The sequence below is a fragment of the Notamacropus eugenii genome, chromosome 5 (genome assembly GCF_028372415.1).
Source record: "Notamacropus eugenii isolate mMacEug1 chromosome 5, mMacEug1.pri_v2, whole genome shotgun sequence".
NCBI classification, from domain to species: domain Eukaryota; kingdom Metazoa; phylum Chordata; class Mammalia; order Diprotodontia; family Macropodidae; genus Notamacropus; species Notamacropus eugenii.
The window spans coordinates 187,077,591-187,099,205 of NC_092876.1; the positions used below are offsets into that span (position 1 = coordinate 187,077,591).

At 39.4% G+C, this 21,615-nt stretch overlaps 1 protein-coding gene and 1 pseudogene across 1 annotated transcript; both read right to left on the reverse strand.

The window, feature by feature from the left end:
* Positions 1–1,283: 1,283 nt before the first annotated feature.
* Positions 1,284–4,476, reverse strand: LOC140507774 (actin, cytoplasmic 1 pseudogene; annotated as a pseudogene).
* Positions 4,477–12,841: 8,365 nt separating this feature from the next.
* GJB2 (gap junction protein beta 2) lies at positions 12,842–20,821 on the reverse strand. Its single transcript, XM_072611672.1, has 2 exons — positions 20,308–20,821; positions 12,842–16,103 (listed from the first exon to the last, which is right to left on the reverse strand). The coding sequence occupies exon 2, from the start codon at positions 16,079–16,081 to the stop codon at positions 15,401–15,403; it is 681 nt and encodes a 226-aa protein (XP_072467773.1). The 5' UTR covers positions 16,082–16,103; positions 20,308–20,821; the 3' UTR covers positions 12,842–15,400.
* Between the last annotated feature and the right edge of the window lie 794 nt (positions 20,822–21,615).

The window sequence follows — 21,615 nt, forward strand, 5'->3', positions numbered from 1 at the left end:
ATAAGGGAGGCTAACTAAAAAGAGGCATCTTGAAACTATCTTTGAACAGTGTTGGTGGAGCCATGAATTAGTCTAGCCGTTCTGGAAAGCAATTTGGAACAATGCCCTCAAAGTTACTAAACTGTGCATACCCTTTGATCCAAGTGATACTATTACTGGGCCTATAAAAAAAGCCAAAACCCTTGTAACAATTGTACCTAGTCATGCAAAATAGATTTCCACATTGGCTATGTCTAATTCTTCATCCTGAATCAGTCTTCTCTGTCAGGAGATGGGTAGCACATTTCATCAATGGTCCTCTGGAATCGTGGTTGGCTCCTCAGACTTTCCAAGTCATTTTTCTTTACAATGTTGGTATAATTGTATAAATTATTCATATGTCATCATTTGACTATCCCCCAGTAAAAGTTTACCCTCTTAGTTTCTAGTTTTTTGCCACTACAAGAAAAGCTGCTATAAATATTTTTGTATGGGTCCCTTTTCCTCTTGTATGTCTTACAATATCTACATTGTGCCCTAAACAAAGTAGGTGCTCATGAAGCATTTGTCTTATGAATGACTGAATAGATGAATGAACGAATGATGTGGCAGAATCAAATCAATCTATCAGGGATCAATTATTAAGAACCTAATATTGCTAGGAGCTGTGCTAAGTGCTGGGGGTTACAAAGAAAGATGGAAAATGGCTGCTGTCCTCAAGATGCTTCCATTCTAATAGGAGAGCCAATATATACACAAATATCTAGAAGGTCATATCATATATCATGGAGAGTAGTTACAATGTAACCTTAATGAACTAGCAGCTGGAGGGCAAGAAATAACTCTGTCTTGGAATGATGTTGACAGTTTTCCCAGGACTTTCTTAGAAGAATTTGGTGAATCATTCAATTTGATTCCAGGTTATTTTGCCAAAAAGACTTTTCCTGTAATATCATTAGTATTAAAACAACAGCCAAAAGTGCTTTCCTACAACATTTCCTAGACTGATATCTATATTTTTTTCTTGAAAAATCCTGAGTATATCAATGCTCTAGGTGTCCTACTCATAGAATCTTAGCTCTAGAATGAACTTTGAGTGATTTTGTAGTTAGCTTCACTCAGTCCTCTTCCCTTTAAAGCTGGATCAAATCTTAATCATCCTAGATAGATGAGGATCTTTTTTGTGTAAAAGAAAACCGAGTCAGGAAGGAATAATTTACTTTTATTTAAAGCTATCTTCTGCAAATATTTTCCATAAAGATTCTTATAAAAATTACCTGCAGCATTTGAATGCTTACTTTTTTTTTCTTTAACGTGTGCACTTTTATTTGAACTGGTCTTAAGTCAGTGTACAGGTAAAGCTCCTCCACTCCCCCAAGTGCTGGCACCAATCTCATAAAACTCGCAGGGAGACTGTGAAGTCTTCATTCACATCTATGTTGGAGGCAGGGAGAGAATTTAGGGGGCCATTCAATATGGCTGACAATTTTAAAAAAAAAAGGAACAAGTATTAAGGAGGAAGATACAAAAAGTTTTTTTTAAAGGATTACATTAATTTACATGTAAAGCAATACTAGTACCTTCCCCTCTCCCCCTCTCTCCATCTGGATGTGTTACTTAGCTCCTTTGCTCTAGCAGAGGGCAGCCTTCATGGAGGCTCATAACTCTGTAACAGTGCATTATACAATATTTGGAATGACTATAAAAAAACAAAAACAAATGTACAATCAGAGTCCTGAAGACGCACTGTAGAGCTTTGGGGATGTTTGCCTCCAACATACTTAGACTGCTCATCACCTTCACCATTCCAGTTTTTAAATCCTGAGTCAAGGGCCAAAAAAAACCAAACCAAACCAAAAAAAAAAAAACCCCAAAACAAAAAAAGCCATGCCAATGTCATCTCTTTTTTTGGGCAATTATCATGTCACACCCTTTTGACCAAAAAAAAAAAAAAAACCAATAAAAAAACCCACAAACAGTCCATTTAGAAGCATTTGTGGTGGACAGTGGAGGGCCCAGATTCATCATACTCCTGCTTGTTGATCCACATCTGCTGGAAGGTGGAAAGAGATGCCAGGATGGAGCCTCCAATCCAGACAGTATTTGCGCTGAGGTGGGGCAATGATCTTGATTTTCATTGTGCTGGGAGCTAGGGCTGTTATCTCCTTCTGCATCCTGTCAGCAATGCCTGGGCACATAGTGGTACCACCAGACAGTACAGTATTGGCATACAAATCCTTAAGGATGTCAACACCACACTTCATAATTGAGTTGAAGGTAGTTTCGTGGTTTCCACAGAATTCCATACCTAAGAAAGATGGCTGGAAGAGAGCTTCTGGGCACCGGAATCTCTGATTGCCATTGGTGATAACTTGACCATCAGGGAGCTCATAGCTCTTTTTCCAGAGAGAAGCTAGATGCATCAGTGGCCATCTCCTGCTCAAAGTCTAGGGTGATGTAACACAGCTTCTCCTTGATGTCACACATGATTTCCCTCTCAGCTGTGGTAGTGAAACTTGTACCCTATCTCCGTCAGGGTCTTCATGAGGTAATCCATCAGAGCATAGCCAGCCAGATCCAGATGGAGGATGGCATGGGGAAGGGCATAACCTTCATAGATGGGCACAGTGTGGGTCACACCATCACCGGAGTCCATCACAATACCAGTGGTATGACCAGAGGCATACAGGGACAGCACAGCCTGGATGGCAACATACATGACCAGGGTGTTGAAGGTCTCAAACATAATCTGAGTCATCTTTTCTCTGTTGGTTTTGGGGTTCAGGGGGGCTTCTGTGAGCAGCACAGGGTACTCTTCAGGGGCCACACGGAGCTCACTGTAGAAAGTATGATGCCAAATCTTCTCCATGTCATCCCAATTGGTGACAGTACCATGTTCATTGGGGTACTTCAGGGTCAGAATACCTCTCCCCTTCTGGGCCTTATCCCCCATCTAGCTGTCTTTCTGGCCCATACTCATCATCACACTCTGATGTCTAGGGCTCCCAATAATGGAGGGGAAGACGGCTCGAGGGGCACTGTCTCCTACAAAGCCACCTTTGCACATTCCAGAGCCATCATCATCCAGGAAAGCAGCAATATCACCATCCCTGGTGAACTTTGAAGTGGCAAGTTTAAACCCTTAAGAGAGAGAGAGGAGGTGGTGCCGCACCTGGAGGCATGGGGGAGTGGAGTGCGCTGGTGGGAGAGCTCACAGCTACTTTGAATGCTTACTTCTAAACCCAAATGTTGCAAAGCTTTTAAAGAGGAAACCCTTGTAAATTAATCTCTCTTTCCTGGTTTGAAAATTTTGCAATTTATATAAATGAAAAGATTCTAGGGGTACATCCTTCTAATCCTCTGATTGTTTCTGGTTTCCCCTAAGATGGTAGTGTAGCCCAAAATGGTCATATAGAATAAAATGTGAAATTCTTAGACCAGATTATGATAATGAATTCTAATGGGTACTTTCCTTTGGAATCAAGTTACTGCAGGAACTTCAGTTAATCTAGAGAAACAACAAATTTAGGACAATGTGATTATTTGGGAAAAGAAATGCTGTAAGTGTGTTGTACTCTGGTTTCCAATTTGACTTTCTTGTGTTTTCCAGATTGTGATCTTTATTCATAAAATCTTACCAGATATGGATTACATAGGCTGCCCCATAGCATGAGTCTTTACTGACGTCATTAAAGATTACCCTAGTGCTCTTGCCTAAAAGCACCAGAGTTTGAATTGGGAAGAGCATTCTCAAGAATTTTCTGGAATTTACTTCCTCAATTGACCCAACAAAGCAAGAACCTAATATATCTTTTATGGGGGTTAATCTGTTTGTTCAAACTTAGCCTATTATTTCTATTTTTGGATGGTCAATATGGGCATAACTTGATTTTAATGCATGCCTCATAGGGATAAAATAATAGGACAGAGTCAACAATGTTTGGTAAGTCTTTGGATGTACACAACAAATTACACCATTATTTATTAATGGGTTATATTTACTACAATCAATTGCCTTCTGAAGAAGCACAGTTTGGGGTCTGAACTTTGTATAATGACCATCCCCAGTCTAAAGCAGGAATGAGATGTTGGGTAAAAAAGTGAAATCTGATTCTTTGAGGTACTTGTGTTCATGACTGTAAAAATCTACAACATAGACTCTGGTTTTTATAAGGAGAAGAAGTAGCTATTAGTGGAGAACTTTGATATATCAGTGGTTATTATTGGACTGAGATGCCTTTTCTCAGAATGTTGTAGAAGGGCATACTCAAAGCTGCTCTGACTATCTCCAGATGACCACATATGATAGCTCAGTATGGGTGCTTTGGGGATTATGAAGCTGCTAGTTGCTTCTAACTAACTGTGTGTTAGTTCTGAAGGACTTGGGTGCTATGGGGAGGATGAAACAACCTGCTTCTTTGCCACTGAATAGAAAGAGCTAGCGACTCAATAAACTTTTAAAAAGGACTGACTCTGCCCCTCTCCTTCTTCTTCCATCGACCCTCTAAGTGGCAAAAACTGATCCTGTGAAGGTTGAAAGGAGGAGTTAGGATGTCTGTTCCCCCATATTGGCCACATGGCAACTGCTCCTAGGTAGCAACTAATGCAAGTGATCAACCTGAATGAGCTGAGCCTGGCCTGTGGGGCTCTTGGTTGCCCTTTCCATTTTATATTTCTGTTTCTGAATACAGATGACAGAGTAACGATCTCAAGATGGATATGTCCAGTGTTGGAGGCAGTCTTGTGATATTGAGAGGTTTAAAGATCCTGGGTCTTGAGAGCTTAGCTAGAATAGACTGGTAGGAAATGATACCACTGACAGTGAAAGGACCTTCCCTGGTTTACCAGAGGTCATGGAATGGGAAGGAGTTATCTGTATAGTACAGAGCCAAGATAAAATAAAACAATCACTATTTAGCAGTCCCCCACACTGTTTCATATTCTGAAATCAGTTCTCAGTCTCCTGGAATAACACTAGTTATTATTTGAGGTTTTTTTAAAAGTTTCCATCAGTTCAAGTTTATAAGAGTTTTTTGTATTTAACATTTCTTTTGTGTGGATTAAATAAATATCTGTTCTAAACCTGCTTTATTTGTACATTGAGCACAGTTCTACTTTGCCCTTTGGGGAGACTTTAAACATAAGCCAAATCTAAGCTTCAAGTAATTTTTCACCGAGGCAACCAGGATGGGGTATAACAAACCAAAGAGTTTGAGAAAAGGAGTCAGAGTTTTTCAGGTGATCAGATTCCCCCAAGACTACACCTTATCTAGACTGAATTTGTGGGTTCAGATCAGAGGCACCCCTTAGTGGGAAAGTATCATTAGCTCCCCCCGCCCCAGTATAGCAATGGTTCTAATTGTTAGAATGTAAAGAGAAGTATTAAGTTCACCTTGAACTGCCATATTGACCTAACATGGCAATTTTGAAAACTTAATAAGGAATTGCTTTTTCACTTTCCATTTTGTTGTAGCTATGTTCAGTACAAATATAACATGTTTCATATCTCTTCATTGGATTTAGTAGAGGAGGAGAATTGATTAAGCCTTTATTAAATCCAGGCACTGTGCTTTGCAAATATCATCTGATTTAGTCCTCACAACAGTCCTGAGAGGTAGGTGCAATTATTATCCCTTTTTTTACAGTTAAGGAAACTGAGATAGTCAGGTTACATGATTGGCCACCTCCACTCTGGTAGTATGTATCTAAGGCCATATTTGAACTTAGATATTCCTAAATCCAGGCCCAGCTCTCTCTCCAATGAATCACCTAGCAATTTAGTCATTCTAAACTGTGAGATTTCAAAACTAGGTACAGTACAACAATAGAAACTTAAATATTAGATCATACTTGCCTGTAGTTACAGTTTATTTTTTGGGGCAGAAAAGCATGTTGGTATTATTTATTTTACTACCTTGAATGTTTTGGAAGTAAAAAAGAGAGAAATTTTGGTGGACTCATACATTTTTGTTTCTTACTTGAATGAAAATATTATAATGAGGGGAGGGAAGAAAAAATTGGCATGATAATTTGGTTGTACATTTGAAAGGAATAGCAAGTTATGAATAGTAGATTTGCAGTCTCATATGCAATCATCTTTTTATGTATTATGTTATGTAAATTCTTGTTTTATTCCATAAATTAAAAATAAAATTAAAAAAAATTTAATTTATTTTCAGTGTTCCATAGTCACTACCAAACAATCTAGATTTTTTTCTTTCCCTCCCTCCCCTCCCCTTTCCTCTCCCTCCCCAAGACAGCATACAGTTTTATATAGGTTCTACACATACATGCCTATTAAATACATTTTCACCATAATCATGTTGTATAGAAGAATTAAAATGAATGGGAGAAATCATATAACAAACCAAAATGTAATACAAAAGAAAATGATCAGCTACAATCTGTGATTGAATTCCATAGTTCTTTCTCTGGATGTGGAAGGCATTTTGCCTTAAAAGACCATTGGGAATTTTTTAAGTCCTTGCATTTCAATGAAGTTCTAAGTCTACCAGAAAAAATCCTCACACACTGTGGTTGTTGCTGTGTACAAAGTTCTCCTGGTTCTGCTCCTTTCGCTCAGCATCAGATCATATAAGTCTTTCCAGGCCTCTCTAAAGTCTTCCTGTTCATCATTTCTTACAGCACAATAGTATTCCATTACATCATATACCATAATTTATTCAGTCATTCCCCAATTGATGGGTACCCCCTAGATTTCCAGTTTTTGGCCACCACAAAGAGTGCTACTATAAATATTTTTGTACACATAGGACCCTTTCCCAGTTTTATGATCTTTTGGGGATACAGTCCTAGAAGTGATATTGCTGAGTCAAAGGGTGTGCACATTCTTGTAGCCCTTTGGGCATAGTTCCAAATTGCTCTCCAGAATGGTTGGATCAGCTCACAGTTCCACCAACAATGAATTAGTGTTCCAACTTTCCCACATCTTCTCCAGCATTTATCGTCTTCCTGTTCTGTCATGTTAGCTAATCTGATAGGTGTGATGTGGTACCTCAGGGTTGTTTTGATTCGCATCTCTCTAATCACTAGTGATTTAGGGCATTTTTTTCATATGACTAAAGAGATCTTTAATTTTTTTTCCTCTGAAAACTGCCTGTTAATATCCTTTGACCATTTATCAATTGGGGAAAAAATAAAAATTTTTAAAAGGAAAGTATTATGATGAGAATAAAACATTTTCCAAAAAAAATCCATAAAAAATCCTTGGGAGCCTGTGTGTCAGAAAAGTCATTTTTTGATGTGTATAGTTCATGACCTTTTAGATGGCAAATATGGTGACTGTCCAGGATTAACAGATTCCCAAGAATTTTCTTGCTGATGCAAATTATGAGCAGACGAGAATTATGGCACCTTGTAGTTCTCCCCCCTAGACAGTAGATGGCAGGCGTGCAGAACCTTTGCTCTTTCCAGGAAAAAGAATTACGATTTGGGTTCCATTATAGTCATAAGATCATCATATAAGAAAAGACCCTGAGAAGTCATTTAATTCCCTAATCAGTACTTCTTGAAGAACTCAAGAAAGCCAAACTAGTCCCTTTCCCTTCATGTCTGCCCTGTGGAAACCCTTCCCATACTCCAAGGGCTGTCTTACATGGTAATGAAGTTCTTTATTCATAAATGTTTTACTTTCCCTAATAGATTGCTGGAGTTCACAAGGACATGGACTCTATTTTATTCATCTTTGCTTTGCTTATGTTGCCATACAGTTTGTTGACATAGTATGCATTTATTAAATGAATGAAAATGAATTTTACATCAGGAAAATGCATTGGCAGAGTAGTTTGACTTAACAAGGTGGTTTGATTGTTTGAATGATTGATTTATGACAGTACATTGAGGTGGATGTGTATGTCACTTTGAAGGGACAAAGCAATGGAACACCACCAGGCTTTGGACTTGGACCTGACCTGTTCGGTGCTTTTATCCATGATTTGGATGAAGACATGGAAAGCATGTTTATCTAATATGCAGATAATAGAACTGTAGGAGTGATTTAGGATAATAGAATTCAAATCAAATAGACCTTTTTTCTACTACATGTGCCCCTAGTCATCTTTTTTCCTGTTAATGTTTTCCTTATTCTTTTATTAAAATTAATTTAGTTTTTTTCCTTGTCTGTGTCATCCACTTATCAAACTTTTTTTGAATTTGGGCCCTATCTTTAAGGTTCTGGGCATCAATCACCTCCCTAGATTAGTGTTAAATGCCAAATAAAAAAATTTGCTTTCCACTTTATCATTCCATTAATTAAAGACAATTTTGAAGAACACCAAGATGAGAACTCACTAACTAAGGAACATCACATATGTCCCCCAAGGTTAACAAATGGCTCATTGATAACCATTCTGGTCATCTTTAGGCAATTAGTTGTATACCCACCCAATATGTTTGGGGATATATTTGTCCTGTTTCTTGATGGAACATTTCTTGGGTTGTGTTGCATGAAAATTATGGAGGCAGAATCAGAAAGAAAGCTCACTAAGTCACAATAAACTACGCTTACTAGTTCCATGGAATTGTATAAGTCTTTTGGCTCAGCCTTTCGTACAATTCATGAATTCCTTCTACATCTTCCCTGAAAAGTGCTTTCATCTCAACCCTCCCATCTAAGTATACCAGGTCTGAAAAAGATCACTCTGTTAAAATTTGTCATTTATGAAGACATGCCATTTTATATCTAGTACAAATTACAAATTGAATTTTGTGAAAATTTCCTTCTCTACTCAGCTAGGTGACACTGTGGAAAGAGTGCTAGATTTGGAGTCAATAAGGACTGAGTTAAAATCTTGCCTCAGACATGTTTAACTGTGCGACCTTGGACAAGTTACTTAACCTTTCTCATCCTCAGTGTTCTTCATCTGTAACATGGGGATAATAAGAGCATCTGCCTCATAGGATCAAATAAGATAATATTTGTAAAGTACTTTGTAGACCTTAAAAATGCTATAAGAATGTTATCTATAGTCTGCCCCGCCCCATGCATAATACTTTTCATGGAATTATAACTTTACAACTGGAAGGGAATTTAGAGGTCATCTAGTCCAACCATTCCATTTTACAGAGAAATAAATTAGGGCCCAGAGAACTTAAATGACTTACTGCAAGGTCACACAGGTAATACATAGCAGAATCTGGATTTAGATTTAGGCCGTGTGATTTCATGCTCAGGACTCTTTCCACTGTACCATATGACACGAGTAGTAGATGTCTAGATGTACTGGCACACACACACACACACACACACACACACACACACACACACACACACACACACACACTACTTGCTACATTGGCTTTCTTATCATTTTCAGACAACTCCCAGATATTCAAGTTTTCAAAAACTAGATACCAGTTCTGTAATTAATTTGGACAAGGCATTATTAATTCACTGAGAGTACCACTATTTGGGGCTTATAGGCTTGAATATATATTTTTCTTTTATGAAACCTGTAATTTCATCCATGTAAGGAACTCCCTGTGAGAAGATTAGCATCTACTCCCTACTTTGTAGTCTTAGATTTTCTTGGGGCGCCAAGAGGTTAAGTGACATGTAGATATCACAGAGCTAGGACTGATCTTCCTGACTCAGGGCCAGCTCTCTATCCAATATTCCGCATTGTGTCTCACTAAATAGATATTGTTTGTTTCAACAGATCTTTTTCACTTCTGACTGTGGTGGTATAAGTCTCCTAAGGAAATTGAGGCTGTTTAGGAGTGCTGAGCTAATGGTTAAACAGGGTTAAAGCTAATGGAACTTCTGCATTGTGTGGCATCAAAGTGATGAGCCCCTGGGAGGTGGGAGGGTGGGACCCCCTTCCCCAAGTCAGAAACAAAGAGGGTCAGAGCTTCTGTACCCATCAGCAGCAGAGTCTGACCAGAAGTGACCACTGGACTTCCAACCTGAAAGAGATAATATGGCTCTCAAAAAAAAAAAATCAATAGTCTTTCATCAAACCTTCCTTTACTCTTTCTCCCTTCCAGCCATCTCAGTTAATATTTCAAGTCCCTGTTTCCCGTTCAGAATTAACTTAAAAAGAGAGAGAGATTAAAAGCAGTAAAAGACTTTTTGTACATATGCATGTCACCTACTATTAGTTCATTGCCTAATGAAAGGATGGCATATTCCTTTCTTCAGGTCCATTTAAGGAGATTTTTTCCCCCTATTTCCTCATATGTTGGTTAAGAACTTGAATCTCATTTCCTGCTTCGGCTTTTCTGACTTTAAGTCTTAAGCTTTTGCTGCCTTTTTCTTTTTCAATTGTATAAGATTTGTATAAGAATGGAATCATCCAGTCACTTGTCCAAGAGAAATAACAGATTTTCTTTAAAGGTTTAACTTAACTAGATGTTTGGGCAAAACTGTTTGACAGTGAGATATGTGTAAGATCTATCTTGGGCAGAATTTGAGTAGCAAGGGTGTGAACAGATACTATAAATTATTATTATCATTTGGGGAGGGAAGTTAATAATGATAGTAATAATAAACAGCATTTATATATTCCTTTAAGATTTGGAAAACACTTTGCATATTTTCTTATTGGATCCTAATAGCACCTATCTCCCAGGGCTGTTGTAAGGATCCAATGAGATAATGTTTGTAAAGCATTAAGCACACAGTGTGTGGCACGCAGTAGGTACTTAATGAATGTTTATTTACTTCCTTTTACAGCTGAAGAAACTGAGGCAGAGAGATCAAATGACTTGCCCAGGATGATGTAAGTAGTATCTGTAGCCTAATTTGAACTCAGGTATTCCAGATCCCGGGTCTAGCATTCTATCCTATGTACCGCATAACTGCTTCTATCTGTGAATGTCAAAAGTTTATTAATAATAATAATGATGATGAAAACTGTAGTCAGTAGTTTAGATCTCTATCTTTAGTGGCAGATTTAAAATTGGTCTGCTTTTGTAATAATCGTGCTCTTGGAAGCATTGTTAAGAATTGTAAGTCCCAGGATCTTGGCAAGCTCTGATAACAATATTATAGTTAATACTGATATAGCACTTTTTAAAGCTTTGTGGAGTAGTTTATATGTGTTGTCCCATCTGATCCTGACCACAGCTTTGTAGTAGGTTGCAAGGCAGCTAGGCGGTGCAGTAAATAGAGCATCTGGCTTGAAGTCAGCAAGCCTCTTCAGGAGATCTAATCCAACCTCAGACACTTCCTAGCTGAGTGACCCTGGGCAAGTCATATAACCTTGTTTGTCTCAGTTTCCTCATCTGTAAAATGAGATAGAGAAGGAAATGGCAAACCACTCCAGGATCTTTGCCACAAAAACCCCAGATAGGGTCATGAAAAGTCAGATATGATTGAAATGAATGAAGAACAACAATAACCTTGTAAGGCAGATCCAATAAGTGTTATCTCCATTTCATATAAAAGCAAACTGAGGCTAGAGAGACCAAAGTGACTCACCCATGGTCACATGAAGGAATGAATGAATGAAAAAGCATTTACGAAGTGCTTATTATGTGTGCCAACTGATAGGGGTACAAATACAAAAGCAGTCAGTCCCTGGGGAATGGCAGCCAGGTAAGGGCATTTTGGTTTGGAAAGTTACTAGATAGTGAGAACTATGAGCAAAACTGTGGAGATAGCTTAGAGTATGGGTCAAAACCAGACCTCTCAACTAAGACCTATACTCTTGCTACTCCATAATTCTTCTCTCCCCCCCCCTCTCTCTCACTTTCTCTCTTTCTCTCTCTCTCTCTCTCTCTCTCACTTTCTCTCTCCCCCCCCCCTCTCTCTCTCTCTCTTTCTCTCTCTGTGTCTCTCTCTCTGTGTCTCTGTCTCTCTCCCCTCCAATTCTCTCTATAATTTCTGACTTTTTAACTGTTCAAACTGTTAAATTTAAAATTTAAAACTGACTCTTTAAACCACTTAATCAAGTCCCTGTCCTTCCTATATCATTGAAGGGATTCAGCCAACCCTCTGAGAAGGGATCATGGAATAGGTAGTAATTGTATAAGACATTTTTAAGGAAAAATGGTTTGTGTTCTGATTCTTTGGAAAATTAGAGAGAACTGGTAAAACTAGTAAAATGTCTTTTTTATTACAGGACCTAAAAGTTTTTTCTCCCGTGACTTTTTCCAGGCACAGAGATTGTTCAATTTACTAAGGCAGAGGTGGAACAGTGGAAGGAGCATTTACTAGTTCTGGAGTCAGAGGGCCTGAGTTCAAATATCACCCTTGCTAATTGTTAGGTATGTGACCTTGGGTAAGTTATTCTCTGGGGATTCAGTTTTTCATTTCTTCATTTCCCAACAACTCTCAACAAATTGTACTGTACTCCTATAGGTTCAGGAAACCTCATTATCAGGAAGCTCATCATCCTGTGAGCTTTGACGCTCACCCCTCATCGATATCCTCTGCCTCTCTGATTGGAAGCCTGGAGGTTGGAGCAAGGAAACCCTTTTGGAGTTCTAGGCCAGTCATCTCTTCATTTTCCACATGCTTGTGTGTCTTTGGACTGGACTCCATCATGCTCTCCTGGGTATCTTTTTCTTGCCACTCCCATCTCCTTTCTTTTATTCTTTCCCTGTTTTTTATTTTTTTCCATATTTGTATCTCCAGTACTTAGTATAGTACCTGACACATAGTATGTTCTTAAAAATGTTGACTGATATGCAAAAAGTGAGAGTTGGATTAGGCAGCATTTGTGGTTCCTTCTAGCCCTAGATGAGATGAACTAATGATTATACATTCACGAAGTGCTTACTCTGTGCAAGGCACCAGGGTAGGCCTTGTCTCACTATCTTGCAGTAGGAAGTGTCACCTGGATTGCATTGTGTTCCCCAAATTCAGCACACATAATCAACTTAGCATAACTCGAACAGGTCGTGTAAATAAACAAATATTTATTGAATATCTACTATGTACAAGGCACTACTGAGCATTATGGGAGATATAGGATCATAAAAAAGATTTTTATCCACATCTCTTGTTTTTATTTTCTTGTCTAAAACTAGTTCATAAATTCTTAGCATTATAATTTTTCCTCTTGCACCTTCCCCCATAAATGATGCTAGTAATTTTCTGTGTGTAAATTGCATAAATTGCTTTGAAGTTTCAGGATTTAAGGCCCTTCATTCTGAAAGGGCAAGGTCAGCATAATAAATCACCACCATAATCATCTTTATTATTATTGCCTTTGAGAAGAGGACATATAACTAAGAGTAATCTCAATTTTGGTAGCGTCTATAACAGGTCAGGCAAGCTGCCTCACACATAGGCACAAAGGGCTGGTCCATCTGGTTTATTTCCCATGAAAATGTACACCAAAGAACAAAAAACAATTTTTTATAACCAGCTTTGGTTACAAATAAATACAGGAAGAAAATGCCATAGAAAGCACACTGTATATGTCTTTTATTCTGGTCTGGTCAGTTTTCCCCATTCTAATTTCTTGATTACTATGACTCAGCTAATAGCCAAAAGGATAATTTAAAACCTAGTTCAGTGGACTTTAAACTATACTTTCCAAAGACAATTGTGGCCCAGAAACTCTAAACTTATACAATCAATATCCACCTCTCTTGTCAAGAGGTCCCCATTTCTCAGTGAGCAAAAATGAGTGGGTATATGAAAAACCCTTGCATAGGGGATTTAACTCTCCTTTTGCCAGGCTTTCTTGTATTTTGATTTTTATGTAGCTGAAACAGAAGAGTGTTGGCATGGTATAGATATGCTGTAATTATCCATTTTTAAAATTTTTGGCATGAAATATAAAATTAAATGTAATTATATACAAAATAGACTACACATAAAATTGAGTTGCTGTTTTATTAAAAATTTAATCAAGTGAAAATAGCTACCTGCATGACTCTATTATGCTTTGTAATATTTTAAGGAAAATTTTAGATATTACACAATTATTTTAGTTATGAACTTACAAGTAAAAAAATCATTATTACAAAAGGTTTACCAATGCTAGGATAGGAAACTATCTTTCCTTGCAATGAATCAGGTACCTCTGTTTGAGAAACATATCAAGCAATAAAGTGGAAGTGGGATTTAACTTGTCCTAAGGGAACCGTTAACCATATTTTACACCCCAGAGTATTTATCTAATTCTTAGTTTTGTCTTTTGTTCATCACATTTTTAACGCTCACGCTCAATGTTTTTCTGTTTCCTATGAACTTTTAAAGGAAACAAACTGTTGAAAATAACTGAACTTAGATCAAGACAGATCTAAGCCCCAACTCATATATTCAAGACACTAGGGACACAGATGAATGAGAACAGTCTTTGTCCTCCAGGAACTTACAGTATTCAGAACATATTATGATGAAATAATTAACATTTTAATGCCATCATTATAATTACATTATAATGAAGAAAAATGTCATAGGATGTGCTATGAGAGAACACAACTGATTACCATCTGATGCCAGATGTGCACCAACACTCCAAGTTTGAAACTCATCTCTTCTTTGTCTATGGACTATCTCATCTAGTCATGGACTAGCCATGGACTATCATGAATCAAGAGTAAGCACTGCTCTGTGGGTATTTCTAACAAGATAAGTCCTTGAGAGGTGCTGACATGCTGCTACTACCTATATCACCAATATTTTGGAGGTCCCCTCTGTTTCACTGCAAATTATCCGTGACCAAAAGTCCATATTTTAAATGAAGATAATTAAAAGATAGTAGCTAAATACATGTCATTTACATCTCACAAAGCTGAGGATTTGAAATAGGAGGAACTGCAATGGTACAGAGTAATCAGGGCATGTTGTCAATCATAGGTAAAAAGGATATGTCTTGTTTTAATGTTAAAAAAAACAAACCAGAAACAAACAAACCAGAAACCAAAAACAACCCAGAAAATGAAAGTTGTAGTATAAGGCAACTGTACAGCCTTGGAAATGAATTCTTCCAAATGACATGGTTACCTTTTACAAAGTGTTCAATTCCTATGTGTATAGCTTTAATTTGTGGTTGACTAGTGACATCATCACCATGAGAAACAGATCAAGCTCACCCATAGCCCTTCCAGACTCTAGTGTTCCCTCCGATCCCACAGTCGCAGTCAGAGAAACAAAAGCACATTTCCACTTTGTAGAAAGAAAAGCACCTTGGAACGAACGCTCCCAGTAAAGGGTGTCACTGCAGCTAACTTTTGTTTTAAAGAACAAAAAGCTAAAAATGAGTAGAACTGGACCTTTCTATGAGGCCTTAAGAGTAAATCTCCAACTGGAGATAACTGGCACATTTATCAAGAGCATCATGTGAGGACTGCAGGGGTTTCAATTAATGACCTTTTTTTTTTTTTAAAAAAGGTTTGTATTCTTTATTTTGGGAAATATTGGTGATTGGGTCCTGACAGTTAGCAGAAGTTGCCACAATCCATTTTGACTCATCTACCTTTTATCTGGCAGTTGGGCAGTTATTTAAACTGGCTTCTTGGACTTGCCAGAACAATATCTTATCATTAGATAACACAATTCAATGACATTTAGCAGTATGCAAATCCCAGACACTGAAATCATGAAAACAGTGAAGACTGTCTTTTCAGTGGGTCGAGAAACAAAGCAGTCCACAGTATTGGGACAGGGCCAAGCATTACATTTCACCATTCGAGTCATGGAGAATCCATTATACATAAAATAGAACACATACATGAAGACCGCTTCAAAAATGACTCTGAAGAATATGCTGCTTGTATAGGTCCACCACAGGGCTCCTTCAATGCGGACTTTCTGCTTTTTGATTTCTTCTATGTCTTTGTACTCAGATTTTATCTCTCCCTTGATGAACTTTCTCTTCTTTTCATGCCTTCGGTAAGCGATGTGCATGGCCACTAGGAGGGCCGGGGTTGACACAAAGATCAGCTGTAGAGCCCAAAGTCGGATGTGAGAGATGGGGAAAAAGTGGTCATAACACACATTTTTACATCCTGGCTGGAGAGTGTTGCAGGTAAAATCAGCCTGCTCATCTCCCCACACTTCCTTAGCAGCCACGACCAGGATCATGATGCGGAAAATGAAAAGGACAGTGAGCCAGATTTTGCCAATGCTGGTGGAGTGTTTATTAACACCCCCCAAAATAGTCTGTAGCGTGCCCCAATCCATTTTCTCTTTTTCAGGCTTTGCACTAAAAGACAAAAAGGAATATAATCAAGCCCAAAACAATAGAGAGAGAAGAAAATAGGACCAAAGGTCTAATGCAAACTGATGAGAGTTTTGAGATTCAGCTGAGCAAACTATCTTAAATCTTCCCCCCCAAGCAAATACCAACACTTAAGCAATCTCAGCAGGAATAACAAAAAGGGATAAAAGCAAAATCAGCGATTTTGTTTGTCATAAGGATTAAATGTATAGTACCCACGCTATGTTGGACAAGTTTTAATGTGTTCTCTGAAGGATGGGCTAATTGCAAGTAGTTAGCTCATCTGAAGAATTCACTCTTTGGTAATTTAATAATAGGGTGACTTGAGAGTGAAACACTTTAAAACTTCAGTTTTAGTACAGCTATAAGGTCAGAAATTGCAGAACTGTCTAAGGCAGTGATTCCCAAACTTTTCTGCAAGGTAGAACTCTTCAGTTTAAACAATACATTAGCAGAACCAGAGTAGTGAAATCCTCTAAAATAATTATATCTAATGTTTACTAATAAAATTCACTTTAAAAATGTGGGGTGTTTCAGGGTTTCTTGCAGCACAGTTTGAGAAACATTTCCTTAAGGGAAGATATAGGAAATATTTTCTGACATTTCATAGCCAGTATGACTGAACTCAGCCATCTCTCCATTTTGTCAACCATAAAAAGCAAAGAGTTCAGGTTTGGTTTGCACCATTGACATACATTCCATCCTGGGCCATGTTTGTCTTAAAGGCACAGAGGCTGGAGAAAGCTTAGTCATACGATCAAGAAACAACTTGAATGAGGCCATCTTGACTAATAGTGAGTCAAGTCCCCCGATGGACACATCATCCAAAAAACAATTCTGTTATTATTTCAGAATCTGACATGTAACAGTAGTTGGTAGTAATGGTATAGGTTTATATACAAGGTCCTCGGGCAAAATTTCTCAAAAGGGAACTCTTTCCTCCTACTAAATGCAAAACAAACAGGTCCCCAGTTCTCTTACATCCAACAGTCAGTCAGTCAGTAAGTAAACTGACGAGCTCCATCACAATTTAGGACCCACTTTCTAAGGGGAATGTTTGTTTACAAGGCCCAGAAAATATTCTTATAAAGTAGCTTGGGCACTGGCTTTAATTTTGGAGGTATTTCATAAGGTGATAAATTATGAAAAAACAGCAGAGAATATGACCTAATAATCACATAATTCTGACCTAACACAATTATCTTGGTTCACTAATAATCACATCTTATTTTGGTTATATGTTAATCAACAAAAACTGATGGGAAAAAATGGGGAAATTCACAATTTGGCAGTACCAGTAGCCATTGGTTCATCTCTCCAATTCTCATGTCACAGGATATGAACAGTCTTCATTTACATGTAGTTGCACACCTTCTGTCATAATCCCCTTTTTAAAAAAGAACCACCTACCATATTATCCTGATGAGTAACCTATTTTCCATCCATTATAATGAATATGACATCCTTCTCTTACTCAAAAGTTTATGCTCTTCTGCTTTTGAGCAAGTTTTGTCCTGCTTTATTACCTAAAGCAAGCACTCAACCAAATCTCTTTTCATTACAGTGGCAGAGCTGCAGGCAACTAAGGCACCTATTGACTGATATCCAGCATCTCAGTTGATAGCATCTTGATGGACATCATCAAATACTCTTTTGGTCACTAAACCAGAAGAGATCTAGAGGTCTTCAATATGGCAAAAATTATATAGTGTAGACTTGAGTACTGAAACATCTAGAACAATACAGCTTGAAAATGGGACACTAGAAGTAAAGGATTACTTAAATATAGACTTAATTACATAAGGTGACTTTCCTGGAAGTCACTAATGAACTAGGTGTCTTTTTTGAGTTTCTACTCTTATTTCCATTCTTATTATGTTATTGGGGATGTATAAGTAGATAAACTTGAAGCAAACAGCAGTAGAGATGGATTAACAATAAGGAATCATATTATGAAACTCTAAACTTTCTAGTGTCTTCTGTGGCCAAAGTCCCTGATTCCAACTTCTATAAAAGGACATAAAATTCTATTCTCAAGAAAGGAATTTTTGGAAGGATATATTTTACAGGGTTTAAGCTTTTGCCCTCTTCCCTAGCAAAGAATTTGGTCAGAATGGCAGAGTAGGAAGTAAGCTAGATCAAATGAGACAACATGTAAATTCCTTTGCAAGCAACAAAGTGCTTATAAGTGCTGTCTATTATTAGATTGGAGTGAAGGACCTGGGTTTTAATCCTAGCCCTGTCACTTAGTATCTACCAGTCACTTTGACACTCTCAGGGTCATAGTATTTCCCCATTAGAAGCTACTGACAGCACAGTGGATAGAGCACTGAGGCTGGAATCAGGAAGACCTGAATTCAAAGCTGGCCTCAGAAACTTAGTTGCTTTATGATCCTGGGCAAATCATTTAACTTCTAATTGCCTCAGTTTCCTCAAATGTAAAATGGGGATAAATAATAGCACCTATCTTGAAGGGCCACTGAGCACAGTGCCTCGCACACAGCAGGTGTTACATAAATACTTATTCTTTTCCCTTTCCGTTTATAAACTGAGGTTGGGGAATTGGATTGGGACCTTTCCAACTCTAAGTCTTTGAATACTCTTCCGTTCTAGGACCAAGAGATCAGTTGACTGTGATTTGAAGAACAAATCATCCTTTTATTGATTTTAAAATCAAAACAATTCCCATACAGAAAATAACAAACTGAAAGACTGGTCTTGAAAATACTCATAGTGTAAAAGGTTAAGATGATTTGAGATAAGCACTATTACAACCGTTCCCAAAATTTTTATCAAAAATGGAGACATCCTCATGACTGGGACAGTGGAATCCATACACTATACTCTCACCCTGAACCACCTTGCAGTTATGGAGCGCTACTGCCAGAGGGCGAGTTGAGGCATCCTGGCGACCTGAGGTGGCATTGGGTGAATCAAGGAAGATTATTCAGTACCAGAAAAGGCAAGGTTGAATTCTGCACCCCTTCTCTTTCTGCCAGTAATCCAAGAAGAAGATAACTGGCCAACCCAGGGTCAGCATCTGACACCCACATTGAACGTCTAGCCCTGGATCTAGATCAACTCCCTCAACTCGTCTCTCCATCCCCTCAGCCTGTAATTTGGAAGCTATGGAGCACATAATTTAGGGATAGGACTATTGCCAGATTCCAAAGACCCGATACACCAGCGAAGTTCAGAAGATATGAAACAACTGGTGTGTCTGTTTCTCAGCAAGTCTGAATATTCAGTGTCTAGTTATCTCCCCCCTTCTCGTCAGCTCAGGTGCATTACTGAATGAGGCAACTGTTCTAAAGAAAACATTTTCTCCAACGGTGCAAACTGCCTCCAAACCTATTGTAAATATTATTCGCAGCATCTTCCGTCTAGAGAACACCAAAGGTGAACGAACACTATATTTGTTTGGAAAATTATTTGTCTTTTTTTGGGGGGGGGGGGCGGGCGGGGGGGAGAAGGCTATTGTTTTTAAAAGTAGTCTTTGGCCTGAGGCTGTCCTACAGAGACAGCCATGTGTGGGGCAGATTCTCTCCTTTAATTCTGACCTTTCTCCACCACTTTGCAGAAAACTATTATCGCTTTACGAAGGCGGCTGTGAAGAGGAAACAGTGAAGTTTCTCTTGTGTGGGCATTGTCATCTTAGTTTATTTTTTAAAAAGTCATTTTTCGTCCCCAGTCCAGCGTCAGGCAAACCAAATAATTAAATGACCCCAATGGGAAGCAAATGTCCCATCCGCACGTTTTCTATTGTCCTTGACCCTGAACGTTCATTGTCTCCCCTCCTCCCGTGTCCCCTCGATTTGCGGTCCCCTTCCCCCACTCAGGTGTCGCCATTCAACTTTCCTAGTCCTGTGAATTGTGAGGGCTCTGGATTGAGCCTGCACCCCCATAATGGAGAGCTCGGAGGAAAGACGCACATCGGAACTAGGTCGAAGAAACTTATTGGCACTAGATCTGGCCCCCCAGAGGCTGCCATGGCCCCAGAATCCCTCAAATGCAACCTGAAGTCTAACTCCAACCACAATCCGTCTCTTCTTTCCTCTCCTTCCCCTTCCAGACCCTTCGTGGCAAGCCGGATTCCTATAAGAATTGATCCCCAGGTCACCCACCGCCCCTCCGGGCAATCCGGTGCTACCGGTTCTTCCGAAGCGCACGAGAAAGGAGCGAGGCTTACCTGTGTCAGCAGCGCCTGGCAGCGGGCAATCCAAAGGCTGTTGGGAGTGTGGCCCGGGAGGACAAGGCTGAGCTGGGGGGCCAGGGGCGGGCTCAGCCCCCAACTCCGCTGGTCCGGTGTCAGTGGCTCGGGAAGACACCGGCCACTGCCACCTCCTTGAGCCGACTCGTTCTCTTGCTCCCCCGGCGGTGTGGCCCTTGTGGCGTGTGTGCCTCTGACTCACCAACCTGAGAAGTGGAGAGGCGCCTCTGAGCTTTTTAAGTTTTAGACACCTGTTTCCAGACTTTTAACCGCACCTCCCACCCCGCCTCTTCCCTGAAGCTATTTAGAAAGTTAAGGAGGGGGAGAGGGTGCAGAGGCGGCTCCAACGCCGACCCAAGCCAACAGGTTAGGGGTGCAGGGCTGGACTGGCACTAGGATGAGGGCGAGGGGGCTGGGCGGCTGCGGCCGGCCCTTGGTGAGCGCCCTTGACCCTGCGGAAACACAGAGCCAGGATCTCCAAGCCCCACACTGTGCCCGGGGCCCCTGCCCTGTTCACAGGTTGGAGTCCTGACACTGGAACTTCTGGGCTCTTAGGTAGGGCGGAAAAGAAAAAATAGAGTGGGAAGGGGCGGGAAGGGGAGGGTTTGTATATTTAATGCTCTCACTGCCTCCCCCAAACGATTCTGCTCTGTGAAAACTCCAGAAAAAGCATGAGAAGTGTTGGAAAATATCGGGGGAAGGACAAAATAAAATTTTATAAACTGTTGCAAGCAAAAAAGCTCAAACCTCCCACAATATATGTATATAAGTACATACATAACATATACATATGTTCTCTTTGTGGTTTGCTCTCATTAGCTGAGTACTATTATTACTGCTACCATTACTTCTGACATGACCAGTGGAGGAAGAGGATCTTTCTTATCCATTTTCTTGTATGTAGAAGTGAACATGCTTCCCATACTATGAAGCGCCTCCATCAGTGGGGTTTCCCCTTCCTTAGCTAAACCCACCACCCTGCTAGCGTTTTCAGCTATAAAGCTGTGGATACAATACACATTTCCCTTATCCGCTGAATTTGTGGGTGGAGGAAAAAAGGGGATCTTGGGGAAAAAAGGGGAGAGGGAGAAGAGCTGAGTGGTGGTTGTGAATTGCTTCATTTAAACAAAAGCACAGACAACTTCCATTTTTGGATTTCATTTCTTTGTGATAAGATTTTTGGGAAAGTGGGTGAATCCAGGGGATCAATTGTAAGTATTAGGGGAGGGAAGAAAAGGAAGGTAATGCAAAAGGCAATGTTTCCGGACACTTCTGAAATCTGTTGCA

Excerpts from the sequence above, each read along its gene's own strand:
- GJB2 (XM_072611672.1), bottom strand. The coding sequence starts at position 16,081 with ATGGATTGGGGCACGCTACAGACTATTTTGGGGGGTGTTAATAAACAC.